The sequence below is a fragment of the Leucoraja erinacea genome, chromosome 1, assembly GCF_028641065.1.
Source record: "Leucoraja erinacea ecotype New England chromosome 1, Leri_hhj_1, whole genome shotgun sequence".
NCBI classification, from domain to species: Eukaryota; Metazoa; Chordata; class Chondrichthyes; order Rajiformes; family Rajidae; genus Leucoraja; species Leucoraja erinaceus.
The window spans coordinates 84,817,192-84,835,326 of record NC_073377.1 but is presented as its reverse complement, the minus strand read 5'-3'; the positions used below and the strand labels follow the sequence as shown (position 1 = coordinate 84,835,326).

General features: G+C 43.1%; 1 protein-coding gene across 3 annotated transcripts in view; it reads right to left on the bottom strand.

Moving 5' to 3' along the window:
* Window positions 1-18,135, bottom strand: part of ppargc1a (peroxisome proliferator-activated receptor gamma, coactivator 1 alpha) — a 569,866-nt gene that overhangs the window by 54,229 nt on the left and 497,502 nt on the right. For all 3 annotated transcript variants that reach the window (XM_055638229.1, XM_055638246.1, XM_055638238.1), the window contains exons 3-5: window positions 16,957-17,151; window positions 16,447-16,569; window positions 7,632-7,842 (exon numbers count right to left, since the gene is read on the bottom strand). In XM_055638229.1, coding sequence (XP_055494204.1) covers window positions 7,632-7,842; window positions 16,447-16,569; window positions 16,957-17,151 — 529 coding nt within the window. The remainder of the gene's footprint in view (window positions 1-7,631; window positions 7,843-16,446; window positions 16,570-16,956; window positions 17,152-18,135) is intronic.

Sequence of the window (18,135 nt, the reverse complement as noted above, 5' to 3'; positions counted from 1 at the left end):
ATATGTGAGAGAGCCAAGTGAAAATCTTGCCTCTCAGCTCAGCACAATAAGAAACCACCCAGGGAGGCAGGAGCTTAAATAGGTCAGGATCTCATCTATTACATAGTCCTATGCTGCAGTGCACAGGTGCAGTGGTCTGGAATAAATTAGCACACACTCTGCAGAAAGTTGTGAGTACAGTAGGGTATTTCCAGTGAAGCACTAACAGAGGTGTCCTGAACGTGGGGTTACAGATAGGGAGATTAAGGCTTTTGGCATGTTAGTTTTCATATGTCAAGGAAATGAGTGTAGAATAAAACACAAAATGCTGAAGTAATTCAGCTGGTCAGACAGCATCTGTGGAGGACAAGGACAGGCCACATTTTTGGTTAGGACTCTTCAGCTTATCGTAGTGGGGGGGAGTAGGCTGGAAAAGAGGTGGAGTTGGGACAAAGCCTGACAGGTTTATGATTTTATTTTTAGAGATACAGCATGGAAACAGGCCCTTCGGCCCACCAAGTCCGTGCTGATCAGCGATCCCCGCACACTAGCGCTACCTTACACACACTAGGGACTATTTATGCTAATACCAAGCCAATTAAGCCACATTCCTGGACGTCTTTGGAGTGTGGAAACCGAAGATCTCTGAGAAAACCCACACGGTCATGGGGAGATCATACAAACTCTGTACAGATAGCACCCATAGTCGGGATCAAACCCGGGTGGCTGGCGCCGCAAGTGCTGTAATGTCCCTGTCCCACTTAGGAAACCTGAACGGTAACCTCTGGTGACCTTGCGCCCCACCCAAGGTTTCCATGAGTCGCCAGAGATTTTGGTCACTCGTCTGGAAAGCCTCGACCGAAGCGTGAGCTGCATCTACTGACCAAAGATCCTACAGGTTCTTTGCTACTGACCGCACACACACACACACACACGCACACACACATGCGCACACACACACACACACACACACACACACACACACACACACACACACACACACACACACACACACACACACGCACACACACACACACACACACACACACACACACACACACACACACACACACGCACACGCACAGGCACACACACACACACACATCGCGAAGGTGGGGGCCAGGGACAGTGGAGGAGCGCTGTCTGCGCGATGAAGAGGAAGGTAAACGGCTGTCACAGAGCACGGTAAGTCCTTTAGAGAGCGCGAGAGGGAGGGAGAGAAGGGGAAAGAAGGGGAGAGAAGGATAAAGAAGGGGAGAGAGAAGGGGAAGAGAAGGGGATAGAAGGGGGGAGGGGGAGGGGAGAAGGAGTGGAGACAGTTTTAAGAAGCTTAATAAAGTTAGCGGGCATTTTACCTTCCAGCGGATCTTTTAGGTCCTGAAAACCAAAGATCTTTGCTGAAAACTCCAATGAGCCAATCATAATGGCCGGTCAGTGAAGGAGATTGCCTTCGACTGCCTGTAAGTAAATAGCGACCCCACTCCACTGGCTTCGACCAAACTGCAACCTATTTTTAATCGAGGCCGGTTTTGATTTTGATGAAATAATTGCAGGAACATAGAAGCAGCCTCGACTATGCGGAAACCACTTTTGACCATTAGCGAGAGTGACCAACACCTCCGGGAACCTCACGGAAACCTTGGGTTGGGCGCAAGGTCACCAGAGGTTTCTGTTCAGGTTTCCTAAATGGGACAGGGGCATAAGGCAGCAACTCATCCTGCTGTGCCACCGTGCCACAGGTGATAAATGGATACAGGTGAGGGAAATTTGACTGCCAATCTCTCTCAAGATTTTGTTCCATGCCCCCCACCTCTTTTCCAGCTTGTTCCTGCTACTATAATCAATCTGAAGAAGGGTCCGAACCAGAAATCCCTATCCTCCACAGATATTGCCTGACAGCTGAGTCAGCTGAGACAGCTGAAAACATTTTGTGTTTTACTCAAGTTTCCAGCATCTGCTGTACTGTGCGTGTCCAACTGAGTATATAAATTGAGACGTTATGTTGCAGTTGTACAAGACATTTGTGCTACCGTGTTCACTTTTGGTTACACTGCTGTAGGAAATATGTTGTTCAGCTGGAAAGAGTGCAGAGAAGGTTTACGAGGATGTTGCCAGGAATCTAGCGCTTGAGCTATAAGGGAGAGGTTGGACAGGCTAGGACTTCATCCCTTGGAACATCTGAAGACTGAGAGGTAATCTCATAGAGCTGTATAAAATCATGAGAGGATGAATGCACAGTTAGGTGAATGCACAGTCTTTTTCCCAGGGTAGGGGAATCAAGATCTAGAGGGTATAGATTTAAGGTGAGCAGGCAAAGATTTAATAGGAACCTGGGGAACAATGTTTTCACACAGAGCATGTTAGGTATATGGAACAAGCTGCCAGAATCAGTTATTGAGGCAGGTAAAATAACATTTAAATGGCATTTAGACAGGCACATTAATTCATGTTTAGAAGGATAGAGGCCAAGCACGGGCAAATAGGAATAGCTTAGATGGGACATCTTGGTCTACATGGACAAGTTAGACCAAAGGGCCTATTTCCGAACTATATGATTCCATGACTCTATAATCCAGGATAATTTGCCGAGTCACGCACGATCAAGAAATTATCTCAGATTTTCTTCTCTGAAGGACTTTAATAATCCTAATTGGTCAATACAACATTCTACCCCCAATAGTTTCTTGAATACCACTGTTAAGACTAGCATTTTTTATTCAGATTAATTTAATAGCTTTACTTTAAATTCCTCAGCTGATATTGTGGGCTATGAACTCATGATTTTACTTCAGAGTCACGTGAGTGACTACGTGAAGAACCCGTCCAGCACGCATGCACGACATGAGCGTTCACGCAGATGCAACAGCGACGAACGGGAGTACGGGCGCTCCCGCTACAAGCCTGAAAGAACGGACCGTTAGGTAAGTACTTCCCCACAGGTTCGAGTTTACAAACCTTGCTCCTCTTTATTGCTCCAGGGGAAACTGGAGAGAGCAAAGCAGAACAGAGAGAAGTGGCCCCCGTTCGACTCCAGGGAAGGAGCGTTCTGTCAGTGGAGGGGGGAGAGGCGGCATCTGGACTGCATACGCTGCGGTCCACAGTCAGGGTACTGAGCCGATGCCCAGTCCGCTCCGCTACCAACAGCAGCGGACTGGAGGGAAATTCAAAAACCAGCCGGTAATTAATCCCTGCATTCTCCCAACAAAGAGACTCGCCGGCCGAGAACCGCAGATGCCACCCGAAAACGGCAGGCAGCCTCTAGCAGCAAAGTCAGAGCCAAACCTCGGGCTGGAGATAGACACGGAAGATGGAACCGGCACATCAAACTACCGCCCGAGAGCAAGTAAGTGTCTGTTCTCCAAGCCTAGAGTAAGGTCATGGAGCCAAAAACTCCAGCGAGACTTGCCTCGGGAGCAGGGGCAAGCTCGCCTAGGGAGCACTCCCGCTCCAGTGCACTAACAGCACTGGCCATCTCCCTTATCGAGGGATCGATGGCGACCAGGGCTGGGCTGGTCAAGAAGAGGGGTCACTGGCTGAACAACATCGGGAGTATGCTTGAGGTACAGGATCAGGAAGAGCTGCTGGGTGTGGCCGCTATGTGGCTCCACCACTAGCGAGATGGCTTTTCAGTCTAAACTGACGGCCAGCTTACTACCTGTTCTTTCCAAAAAACCTCTCCAAGACAGGTAGTCATGAGGCGTTGGATTTCATCACGCCTCCCCAAAATTGCATTTACTCAAAGTGCCCACCATTATTGGGGGGTACATTGAGCATGGCATTTTAAAAACCCAAATTGCATTTGATACCCCTGACGTCGGCTATCATTTTTGCATGCTCATTCCAGAGGGACGAAGTGTCCAAGATATTCGGCATCAAGAGGGCAGGGCCTGGAATGAGCACCACACAAAACCAGACAGCAGTACCTCCACGCGTCCACCAGTAGGCGTCTACTTAATGGTACTGGTGAAAGCTCGGGGCCCGCATGCCAACCCCCGTAAGCCTTTTCAGGCCAGGGACCAGAGCGGGCCCCATGGAAAATGCTCCACCCCCCAACAACACCATCCCTACAGACAAGGAACCAGAAACCGAAGAAATGAACACACCACTAAACAACAGTAAAGACAGATAAGTATGGTTCCTACCATCACATAAAAGGTGAAGGGTTTGTACTAACAGGGGGAGGGAGGAAATCACACCTGGGTTGGGAACATGAAGAACTATCACACTTGGTAGTTATATATCAAAAGTATTCAAGGATAAAAATTGAATTAAGAAACCTACCACCAGTTCAGCATGCACCCCAAAGGGGTCTACCCTCCCACTAAAAAAGAACATGAGGGACTAGCTAACTGGAGAGTATTTTCACCAGGTTACACACTTATGGAAACTTGTAACTGCTAACCATGGATTTCCTAGGATACTTTATGGTAGACATCAACTTAAAAGATGCATACTATTCAGTACCCACTGATAAAGATTTTCAGAGATACCACAATTTACCTGGATGGGGTAACTATGGCAGTATAAATTATTGACAATGGCTAATATGAGCCAAAACTGTTTCCAGATATTCAAACCAGCCCTGACACTTTTAAGGAACATATCGTCATGGCATGTCTCTATGATATTAACGGCAGACAAATCCATGGAAATAGCTAATCAGCAGCATTAGCTACTAAAACTTATTTATCCTGGGCTCTGTCATACAATCCAGATAAATCTACGTTGACACCATCCACAACTATTGACTATCTGGTATTCAATTAACTCTACCCACTCTCTATAACATTGCCATAAGGAGAGTCAGCGTATGACACAACCTGTAACAATTAATGGTAACAATAAACCAACCATTCAACAAAGTGGCTAGAGTAATTGGGAATTAGTAGCAGCATTACCAGCTACTTAACTTGAACCTTTCCATTAGAGCTAAGGTGCTAGTGTTTAAACTAAATACCCATACCCAGAACACGGTGGCAAATGGACTAATCTGGAGTCGTCATCACTATAGACACTGGGCATAAAACCCAGTTGGAAATATTGAGTACGTTCTATTGGTAAAAGCATATTATTCAGTAGTGCACCATTTTACATGTTCGTTTATAAATTAACAATATCACAGTGGTGGCATATACCAAACCACCTGGACGGAATAAAATCGATATCATGTGACAATTTATTTAACAATTGGTAACCGTATGTCGTCAAACATATTCGACCATCAGCAACTTACCTACCAGGTGAGCTAAATACTGTAAACCAAAGTATTTGCTGAAAATACAAGCAATATGGAACACCAAATATCGAATTCCTTGTATTTCAATTGAATCACTACGTACCGATATATGTCGCGTGAAACCAAACTTTGAGGCAGCGGCAATGAATACATTCCCGCTGAACTAGGGAGGGGGAGGGGGGGGAATCTAATCTCTATGTTCTCCGCTTTTTCTACCGCATCAGTCAGGTACTACGGCCTCATCAGTCGGGTACTACGCAAAATACAGATGGACTCTGCTTCAGGTATTTTGATAGTACCCGACTAAACCCACTGTCATGGTTCCCATTGGTCTTCGACATGGTCATCAAAACCCTAATGATTTTCCCAGTAGCCCAGACTTATCAACTCACCCAGTTTCAGGCATAAGCCACCCATGCCACGATAAATTAAACTACTGGGTTGCAGATTTGAAAAGACCACTGCTGGGCCTGGGTTGCAGAATTGGGAAGACCACTGCTGGGCCTGGATTGTCAAACAGCACTATCGACACGATGATAGCATCCCATCGCATATCCACTAGGGAACATACTTGGTGAACATCAAGAAGTGGGAAGATACTGTTCAAATACAGGAACGACATATTCAACTACAACAAAACCTGTACTGGAGTTCCTGGCAGGTCTTCACCACAATGAAGGACTCAGCTACTGCGCCATCAATACAGCCAGAAGTGCTCTGTCAGCCTACTTAACTCAGGCACCAGGACAACAGGCCATAGGGTACCACCTGCTGGTGATCAAATTCAGGAGAGGCATATTCAACTCTAATCCCCCAGACCTAGGTACACCCAAATCTGGGATGTCAGTGTGGTCCTGACGTACCTTTGGGGATGGTCACCAGCCAGGTCCCTCACCCTGGAACAGCTAACTCTGAAGACGGTCATGCTGATGGCACTTGTCTCAGCACAAAGAGTCCAGTTCCTCCATCTACTACGATTGGACAATATGGTTAACACTAGACCGTGTTACATTTACCATTCAGGGGCTGGTCAAACAGAGCAGACCAGGAACATCAGGTCCAGTCATGGAATTCCAGGCATAACCACCTGAACCACGGTTATGTGTCATGACCCACTTATTGAACTACATCGACACAATAAGAAATCCTCGAGGGAGAGAAAAAGCCTTATGGGTCTGCCACAAGAAACCTCATGGTCGAGTGACAAGCCAAACTATCTCAAGTGGCTCAAGCAGGTACTGGGAGTTGCTGGAGTAAATACCAATGTGTATAAATCTTACTCCACCAGGGCAGCATCCACATCGGTGCCTATGGACCACATCCTGGCTACAGCGGGGTGGTCTAGGGAGTAAACGTTCCAAACTTTTAGAACAAGCCGATGGCAGAACCTGTATCGTTTGCAGAAAAAGTATTAGAATCTACAAAAAATATATAAGGGGGAGCATTTTTGTCTTGTTATTGTTAATAACACCATTATTGTTTTACTAACAGATTCATGGTTGATTACGATAACATACTTCCTCCCTCGAATGACTTCGGCAGCGAGTGAAGTATGAACTGTTACACGGTTTGAAATCACAGAGCTTTAAAATCTTCACGTAGTCACTCACGTGACTCCGAAGTGAAATAGTAAGATTAAACGAGAACTTACCAGTTTGAAGTTTGATCTGTATTTTATGAGGAGTTACGATGAGGGATTACGTGCCCTCCGCTCCCACCCTCAATTATAGAGATCAACTGGTAACTTAGTTCTCCTTGTCTTTACTTCAATTATTGTGTTATTCCTGTGATTCCACACCGCTGCTTTGAAGTATGTCGCTCATGCGTGCTGGACGGGTTATTCACGTATCCCTCATCGTAACTCCTCATAAAATACAGATCAAACTTCAAACTGGTAAGTTCTCATTTCATCTTACTATTTTAGATCACTGATTCAAAACTCCATGTATGAGCACTGCAACTAAATTGTACACATAGATTAGTTTAGTTTAGTTTAGTTTAGTTTAGTTTAGTTTAGTTTAGAGATACAGCATGGAAACAGGCCCTTCGACCCACCACGCTGACCAGCGATCACTAGTTCTATTCTACACATAGGGGCAATTTTTCACAAAAGCCAATTACCCTATAAACCTGCACGTCCTTTGAAAATGGGAGGAAACCAGAGCACCTGGAGAAAACCCATGTGTTCACAGGAGAACATGCAAACTCTGTGCAGACAGCACCATAGTCAGGTCTCTGGTGCTACTTTGCAGCAAATCTACCATTGTGCCACTGTGCCAACCTAATCATTAGATGTAGAGATTTGTACTTTAACTCCATTTGAATTAAGAAGCTCAAAATGACACCACAAAAACCCAGGATGGTATGCATAAAAGACTCAGATCCATGGTGATATTATCATAAACTGTCTTCTTACCTTGGAGGTTGCATGATGGTTGGGATTGTAACTGTATCTTCTTTTTCGAGACGTTTTTGTCTTTGCTAGTAATTTTGTGCTCATTTATCCGGGACTGAGGGGTGTCGTTAGCTGTCAAATACTTGAGCAATTCTGTACATCGGCGACGCTGGGCCTGTGACTTCTGCTGTTGTGAAACATTCCTTGCCTTGGGATTCAAAGATGCCTCCACCTTTTAAAGGCACAAGGAAACAATAATATTATTAAATCTTATTCAATATGGTAATTGTCACTCAAAGATTAGGTGGTTGCTAATGTCATGTTTGCTTTTTCTGCACTCAGTCATAAGATCATGAGGAGCAGAATTAGGCCATTAGGCCCAACAAGTCTACTGCACCATTCAATCATGGCTGATCTATCTATCCCTCCTAACTCTATTCTCCAGCCTTCTCCCCATATCTTCTGACACCCGTACTAATCAAAATACAGTCCCCGTACAGTCCATTGTTATTCGTGAAGCATAGTGTCATGCTCCGTGTCATAGAGTCAGACAGCATGGAAACAGTGGCCCAAATTGTCCACATTGACCAATCATAAAAAATAGATACCACAAATGCCCTCTCCTATGTACACAGTACACCTCTGAAATAAACACAAATTGTCCTATAAACATCTAAAAGCATTAATTTGCATATATTTGAACATCTTAGCATGTTTATTAAAGTTAACAGAATGATACAAAGTATTTTGTTATACATTTAAAGGAGTAATCTTGGGCCCCACATCATTTCAATCGGATATCAGCAGTAATCTACCCTTTCTTGTACAGTGGTGAGGAGGAGGGGAGCAGCTAGTTCTTCATTTGGGCACAAAAGCTAATGACCTTTGAGATTTGAAGCTTGGAGAGAGAGGAAGGCCTGAGTAAGATGGCATGAGGGAAGTCAAAGTGCTGTGAGTCTTCCACTGGTTTTGTAACTGGCTTTGTTTTTGTAAAGAACTGCCATGCACAGAAGAATACATCTTTCCCCAGCGCACCCCAGCTACAGTCTGCACCCCAGCGGCTTGAACATTGACTTCTCCAATTTCCGGTAGCCCTTGCTGTCTCCTCCCCTTCCCAGCTCTCCCTCAGCCCTCTGGCTCCTCCTCTTCCTTTCTTCTTCCCGACCCCATCCTGCATCAGTCTGAAGAAGGGTTTTGGCCCGAAATGTTGCCTATTTCCTTCGCTCCATGGATGCTGCCGCACCCTCTGAGTTTCTCCAACACTTTTGTCTACCTTCAATACATCGTTCCGTATTCCTATTCCTTTGGGTGTGTTTCACATGTTTGAAAGGCTGCATGGCCTACTCCTGCTTCCATTTTCTACGTTTTTGGGGTGGCTCAAAGCCTCTGAAATAATATTAAGATGAGGTCTTGGGCTGACTTTGCTTGTAAGAAGATCCAAGGATAGCAAATCAGCAAATACCAAGGACTGAGTGCAACAACTAATCTTCTTCTTGCATATGGCATGCACGGCCGAAAGTTGTAGGACATCTTGTTCCATTTGTTCCTATTTGACTTTGCACGCCAGGTTGATTGCATTCGTCGAAACAGGGCGGACCATGTGAAGGTTGCAATCTCCCACCCCCAACAACTAATAATAATACGAAATAATGAAGCATATTTCACAGGTAATTATCTCATTAAGGTCACAGAAACATTGAAAGAATACATTGCCCATTTGTTTGAGTGTGGTCGTTTGTTGGAAAGGGAAAGAACCACAAGGTCCACGTATTATTTTCCCAAAATGACTAACAAGAGTCACTGTAGTGTACTTTATCATAATAATGTGCTGCAGTGTACAACAAGATCATGAACGGTTTAGATATGATATATGTTGAGGATAACTATACCCTTTGCGGCTGTTTCAAGGACCAGAGAGCAAAATTTAAGATTTCGGCCACAGCATTACAAGAAGGTGTTGAGATTTTATTAAATGCAGAAAATGTTTATGCTCGGGAATTCACTATCTGTAAGGATGGAAAACACAGAATAATTCAGGGGCTTAAAGGGGGTTTTGAATATGCACATGAGATAGAATCATGTACAGTGCTACACAGAAAGAACTAGGGAATAGGACTGCTGTGATTGTTCTCTTAGAAACCAGCATAGATTCAATGCAAAAGATGGCTTCCCTCCATTTTTGTTATTGATGCAGTATGGAAACAGGTTCTCTGGCCCACTGAGTCCATGCCAACCACTGATCAAAACACCTTTGAGTGTGATTTCACAGGTGATTTGAGCCACCTGCTCAAATTAGTTCTATTTTATGCCACGTTTTCATACCCTTGCTACACATTAAGGTTTTTTTTCCAGAGGCCAATTAACCTACAAACCCACACATCTTTGGGACCAGAGCACGCAGAGGAAATTCATACGGCCACTGAAAGAAAGTGCAAACTCCACCCAGACAGTAACCGAGATCAGGACCGAACCGTGGTCTCTGGTGCTATGAGGCAGCAGCTCTACCAGCTGTGCCAATGCGATGCCCGTTTTGTAACATTTCAGTGATGGACATTGTGTGTTGTGAATGAAATCAAAATATAGTTTGACAAAAAACGTTTTAATAAAACCAGTAATATTCTGAAAGACAAACTTGCAAGGAAATGGATTTCACCTTTCTAATGGCATTGAACGTGCTTCATTTAGCGTGCATGTATTAGGATCTCTCAAAATAATTCATGAAATGAGGCAAAATAAATAATGAAAAGCAAAACTATGGTGTTCTGCAGAGACCACAAAATGCTGGAGTAACTCAATGTGTCAGGAGGCATCTCTGGAGGATATGTGTAGGCAATGGTTGGGGTCATGACCCTTCTTTAGATCACCTGGGGTGTGTGTATTGTTTTGATCCAAAGGTTCAAAGGTGCTTATATTATCACAGGTGCAAACACACATTCAATTATTTTCTTACATACATTCCTGTAAAATATTGCCATATCTAAGCACATCCCCGATTAGTAAAGTGTACGGAAATAGTCTACAGAGCCCGGCATGCAAAAGGTGTCAGGTTCTGGTGCCATTTTTCAAAGTCCTGTTCGCGCTCTAAGTCTAATGAGTGTTGGTCAGTCCAGGCAAGTCCCTGACTGCTGTGGGCCTCCAGCTATCACCTTCCTTGGACCTTGCGGATCTACTAGTGATCCACTGAGTTACTCCAGCAGTCTCCAGCACCTGTAGTTCCCTGTGTCTATATGGTGTTCCACATACAGGGTCATGTTTTAAAGGCAACCCAGTGTGAGCCACATTGAGAGCTTATTTCTGAGCTGCCACATTGTGGCCACACTGCCCTTTGGGAACTGAGTTAAAGCTCAGAAAACTCACCTCAGTTGCAGTATAACTGCAGAAAATATTGGCAGAGCATTGAGAGAAAGTACATAGGATGAGAACCAGGCACTATTCAACATGTCTGGGGGACCCCCTTATTCCACATTTTTCTCTAGCATGATCGACTCCCGTGTTGTCAGTGACCACAAGTTGCAGCAAGTGGCAAGTGTTTTGATATCTGTCTGCTTACAAAATAAGTAAACTAGCACATAATTTACAGAGAAAGATGGTTGCACACACACACATGTTGGGATCAAAAACAGGAATGATTTATTTCCAAGTCAAAGGCCACTGACTGATTTACTGAGCATGTGCGAGAATGAGTACAGCTCATACGCATAAATTACATAGATATTGTCACATCCATTCCTTTTTGACATTTTGGGATTACATTTCCAACGATTCCAAAACAAAGTAAACTTTAGCACTTTTCATAATATTACACCGTAGTAATATGGTTTACCTTAACAGAATAAAACAACTGTTCTGTCTTATTTCACAATTTCAATCATAGTCACACTTGTGACATTTCAATAATATAAATTAATGTTCAACAGACAATAGACAATAGGTGCAGGAGTAGGCGATTCGGCCCTTTAAGCCAGCACCGCCATTCAATGTGATCATGGCTGATCATCCCCAATCAGTAACCCGTTCCTGCCGTCTCCCCATACCCCGACTCCGCTATCTTTAAGAGCCCTATCTAACTCTCTCTTGAAAGCATCCAGAGAGCCGGCCTCCCCTGCCCTCACATGCTTTCTTCTCATAAGCAGGTAGGTCCATCAAAAGCAAAACACATTATTTTGTGACATACTCGCCGTACGGTTCTTTCCGGCGGTCTGACAGCTCTGCCTGCCCTAGTCTTTGTGATGGTGTTTCTTTCAGAAGTGTCTTTCTTTTCAATATGTACATTGTGGGCATCACTTCTAGTTTTACGAGTTGCATCTTTTCCTGGTGATGTATGTTGTGTTGGTTTTTTCTGTGTCAGCAGAGGTTGCCACAGTTTCTGTCTTCTCCGCGTCTGGTGGTTTCTCTGGAGTTATGTGTGGAGGTAGTTCTCCGGTCTTGTTTAGATCAACTTGATTACGTCGGATTAGAATCCTGACTGTCTCAACTTCGTATGATCTCTTATGCAGTCGTTTCTGGACTGTTGTTCGCTGCCTTATGGTATCCCCTAGTTTATAGGGTTTGAGTCTTACGATATCACCTTCTTCCAGGATTAGCAGATCCTTGGAATGTTGGTTGTAGATTTTTTACTGTTTTCCTTGCAAATCCTGCATCTTTTTCCTCTCATCCATGAGTATCTCAGCACCACGCGGTTTGAGGAGGTTATATGTTATTGGAAGTGTTGTTCTTGTTCTGCTTCCATGTAGTCTTTGTGCAGAACTACTGTTCACTCCTTGCGCAGGGGTGTTGCGCAATTCCTGTATTGCCAAGTAAACATCCGTCTTTGAGTGATTGGTTTTCTTCAGCACTCACTTAGCTGCCTTGACTGCCGATTCCACCTTACCATTAGCTTGACTATCTTGGAGAAATTGTGTAATGGTCAATTTCCCATTTCCTGGCAAATTTGGTGAACCCCTCTGACGAGAACTGTGTCCCGTTGTTGCTGTGTTGGGAATTCCGTATCTTGCAAAGTGGTCCGTGAGTTTCACAATGATTGTCCTGCTGCTCAGGTCATACAGTCTGTCTACTGCCCAGAAGTTAGATAGATAGTCAACTGTGATTAAATAATGCTTTCCCTCAAGTTCAAACATATCGGTTCCCACTTTCAAAGGTCGCTGACTGATTTACTGAGCATGTGCGAGAATGAGTACAGCTCATACGCATAAATTACATGGATATTGTCACAGCAAGCTTATCATGGGATGTGCTCACATCCCAGGCCACTGCCATCATGCAAAAGGTATAGAAGTGCAAAAATGCACACCACCTGATTCAGGGACAGCTTCTTCCCAGCTGTTACCTGGCAACTGAATCATCCTACCACAACTAGAGAGCAGTGCTGAACTACTATCTACCTCATTCGTGACCCTCGGACTAGCCTTGATTGGACTTTGCTGGCTTTACCTTGCATTAAATGTTATTCCCCTATCATGTATCTCTACACTGTAATTGGCTCGATTGTAATCATGTATTGTCTTTCTGCTGACTGGATAGCATGCAACAAAAGCTTTTCACTGTATCTCGGTACACGTGACAATGAACTAAACTAAACTGTGCAGCTCAAGCTTGAAGGGTTTCAATTGTTGAAGAATACACCAGTACGTCACATTCCATAATGCAGACCATTGAGAACTGAGGGCAGCAGATGTGGTGTGAACGACAGTAATGTCAAAGCGCAGAACCTTTAATTGCTGACTCCTTGCGTGGTGTCACTAGTTTTTTTCTGAGTGGTCAGCAAAGAATGCCGGTCACCGCCAAAATCGGCAAAATCTGCCAGCAGTGGAGGAACCTGTGATATCATTAGGCGTGTGACATTATTCACAGCAAGGTGAATCATGCCTGGAAATGCAAACTCACAATGTCATCCAAATACAACCTATCTCCGATCTAACACTTTTATACTTTTCTTCCCCCATATAAAACATGCATAAACCAAAAGAAGGCACAAAGTGCAGGACTAACTCAGCAGGTCAGGCAGCATCTCAAGAGAATATGGATGGGCGCCTCTTCTGGTGTGAACCCCAACTCGAAACATCACCTATCCATGACCTATTGAGATGCTGCCTGACCCGCTGAGTTACTCCGGCACTTTGACTTCTTTTGTAAACCAGCATCAGCAGTTCCTTGTTTCTACATGCATAAAGCAAACAATTGATGTGTAGAAACAGACATGGAGTTTAGTTTAGAGCAGGGGTGGGGAACCTGCGGCTTTAAGGCCGCATGCGGCTTTCTAGGCCATTAAGTGCGGCATTTTGAATTAATCCAAATTTTGTAGAACAAATCCTTTTATTTTTATTTCAGAAGGAATTGCAGATGCTGGAAAATCGAAGGTAGACAAAAATGCTGGAGAAACTCAGCGGGTGATGCAGCATCTATGGAGCGAAGGCGATGTTTCGAGTCGAGACCCTTCTTCTGGTCAGGTCTGAAGAAGGGTCTCGACCCAAAACATCGCCTATTTGCTTCGCTCCATAGATGCTGCCTCATCCGCTGAGTTTCTCCAGCATTTTTGTCTACCTTTTATTTTTATTAATATGTTTTTGTTCTTTAATTATTTTAATTTTAATCTTAAAATGAATGTATTTAAAATACCAAAGGGTAAAAGAAGATTCAACAAAATAATCTTCCCTGACTGGTGGCCACAATTAAAACATCAGTAAGTCATGAGGGCTATTTTAACAAAATAATGTACATTTTGAAGTATACCTAATTGAAGTTTCTTGGATGCGGTCTTATTAGATTACAGTTAACTTAATGTGTCATTCCACCATGAAAAGGTTCCCCACCCACTGATCACCCATTCACACTAGTTCTATGCAATCCCAATTTCGCTGAAGGAATTCAGTGGGTTTGGCAGCATCGGGGGAGTGAACTACTGCAGCAGCACGAAAAAGAAAACAATAATGCAGTGAAGGCACAGGGACCAGAGGTGTAAGGAAGCAGCAGACTGGCGGTGAGAGGGACCAGTGATCACGACAGCATTGGTGTCTTTAATATGACAGTGTCCATTTATGTAAAGTTAAAACAAAACTTGCTTCTTAAGAGTGTCCCTGGGAAGTGGTTGCGATTGCAAATCTGGCTATGCCTGCAAAATAGTCATGCACCATAGGTTTCGCCGGGATGTTGATGTGTGAAATTTAGTGATGGTAAGGCCCTTAAATATCAAGTGAGACTCCTTTTGCTGGAGATATTACATGCCACTTATCAGCTCTGCCTAAATGCTGCATGCTGTTTCATTATCTGAGGAACTGCAAATTTATCTTATTCATCTGTAGGGCTTAATTGGCATGGCTAACATTTATCACCCGTCACTAACTGCCCTAAAGAAGTTGGTGATTAATCATCATCTTGAATCGTCTTCTTGAACCACCAAAGTTCTTCATGTGAGGGTACTGCCACAAAGCTGCTGGGCAGGGAGTTTGTGGATTCACTATTGAGGAAATGGCAATGTGGCTTGCAAGTTAGTACGATTTGTTATTTCGAAGGGAATCTGTACGTAGTGCCACCCCCATTCATTGGTTGCCCTAATTCTTCCTGGTGAATATATGCAGAAGCTTGGAAGCACATATGCCCAGACTCAGGACCAGCTTCTTCCCCTTTATTATCAGAATCCCATAAATTAGGGGGTAGTTCCAATATTCTAACCTACTTCATTTCAGACGCTGGATTTACTCTCTGCAACTGCAATGCTACAATGCTGTAAAACTATATTCTGCACTCTGGTATTTTTCTATATGCAACACTTGTACTAGTGTATGACTAGTGTACTCATGAATAGTATGACTTGATTTAATTGAACAGCATGCAAACAAAACCTTTTCATGTACCTCGCTACTCGTGACAATAATAAACGGATACTAATGCCAATGGTCATTATCCATTACACTTATGGTATGAATGTTGCTTATCCTGCAGAACTCTTGCTGTGAGGTACTGGGCTAAAATGATTGCTTCTCATGAGTACAGCTCATATTTTTCTTCCAGATTCAAAAATATAAATGTTATTAGAATATTTTGATACCACACTCATTCAAATGTTGCCCTTATATCAGTGACCATTTCCAATCATCTCAGGAATTCTGCTGTTGGGCCCGTGTTGGTACCATGAGGTGTGATGCGAGTGGCCCTGCCAAACTGAGCACATTATTTTTTCCTCCATTCTGATGAATGGTCCCAGAAATGTTAATAATTTCCCCATCTACACATGCTGTCGTACTTGCAGAGTATTTCCAGCATTTTCTATTTATAGTTCTGATTTGCGACATTTGATTATCATTTATGAGTAAATTATTGGTGAGATTTGCCACTGTTGATTACTTTTCCAAAAACTAGCTGATGATAAAGTATGGAGTGTGAGGCAGGAATTGGCCATGTGTTTGTCTTCTTTGTGGACTGTTCATGCCTGGGCAGATGCAGGTTATTGCAGAAGTGGTGCAGCCTTGTATAAGGGAGCAGCTTGGTTCGCCAGACTGATTGTCAGCACCATAACCACAATATACTTTATATGCTGAATATGATACAGTCAATATTCCCGAAATATGATACAAGGTAATCCAATCTGGAAGTATGTGCCAAGCATAATGGCTTCAGTCATTTATATCTGAGCTTGCTTATTCTTTATTTCATCTACAATTAAAGTCAATGATCTACATGCATTTTATTGAAATAAAAGTCAATAACTCATCAGGATTTTCAATCATTGCTGAATAACAAGTTCATCAGTTTGCGCTGCAACTACTCTCATTCTTTAAATAAATAAAATATTCCTTTCTGACCTGGACAGAAATTTCAGATTATTGGTATTAAAATGTACCTTGACAACAGCAGGGCTTGGTCCAATCCTGTTATTATTGGTTGCGCGGATGTGAGAGCTGCCTCCATGGCATTCATTGTAAGTACATTGGGAATTAGCTGGAGCCAGCAAGAGCTTCTTCAGCTGGAAAAATGCAATCAAATGGGTGGAAAATCGAAACAAAGCATGAAATAAACAGTGTGCAAACAAATTTTTATCCTATCACGTTATCCAAATATGCCCATTTTAAAGTTTTTATGCTGCGTTGTTGTTAATCATTTTGGAAAGTTAATAACCAACAAATGATAGTTGAGAGAAACAGACTTAACATGTGCATATTTAGAAGCTATTAGTTTATGATATCCAAGTTGCTATAAATGTGAATGTAGAATGCAGTACATCTTCAACTGATAGATTGTTTGTAGGTATTCACTGCATACATTGTCCTTGTGGCTACAACTTAAAAACCCAACCCTTATTTTAACTACATCACACTCATTTAGCGTTAGCCAGAGCAGGAAAGATTCTTACTAGAGATGGCTCTTCAGCCTCCGGGGTCATGGGAGTGCCATCAGGCGTTGAGGGAGAGCTAGGGTCATCGACACTGGTCACATCCCCATCTGTCAGTGCATCAAATGATGGCAGCCCATCCTCATCTATCGGGATGCTGTCCAATGTCTCAGTTAGAGCAGCCAAAAGGTTGGCCTCGTTTTCTTCATCCATCTTCTGTCAAATAAGAAATAATCTTTCAATTGTTAATCACACGATTTACAACTCAAACATAAACCTCTGGTAAGAGTACATTTGCTATAAAATCAGATTGCAACTCAAAAAATACATAGCTGATGTTTATATATGTATAACTGTGCAATGAAAGGATTGGAACACTCTGATTGTTATTTTACTTAAACATATATGATCAGAATTCATATTTCAACTACGGTCTATTCAATTAACTTAGCAGACAAATTTTAGCTAGACCTGCATGTTAATGTCCTCACACATTGCAACAGTGACCACTAGACCATGACACCACTCCGATGCCACTGCAAATTCATTGCTTCATAACTGTAGACCATACCTATACTTAATACTAACTTTGGTTAGCTCTCTTTCAAAGCAGACATTAGTTAGAAACTTTATCTCAATATTTTTACCAAGTGCAGCAAATAAGAGTCCAGACTTTTCAATGTAGGTTTTAGGACTGCCATGTGAACACGTAAAGATCTACTAGAGATTGATGTCTGCTGGTCATTTCCCGGTTGTGGTCCTCACTGGGTCCTCATGGTAGAGTCAAGTGTTGGGGTTGGGTCTTGAGCTAGTCTTGCCTGAGTTCGAGATTCTTGCTGTGATTCTCAGGCAATTGCATGCGTTGGTGCCTATTTTCCATACTGTTCCAACACCATGTTGGATATGGTGCAGGACCCGACAACCCCTTGATTCAAGTATTGTAGCAATCCCTTGAGTCAAGTATAAATTGTAGGGCCATGGGGAAGAATAGTAACAAACTATTTTCTCAATTGTGGGCAAAATGCTAAATACTTTTCATTAAGCATTTTTAAACATTTCAGTTGATTTTATTTTTTAATTGTTAATAATTTAAATTTAAAATGTACATATCTGAACATCAGAGATGATCACAAAACATTAAAAACTACAAAGACTTTGACAGTCAAAACGGGGGCTTGGGCTTTGCCAGTTGTCAAAGTA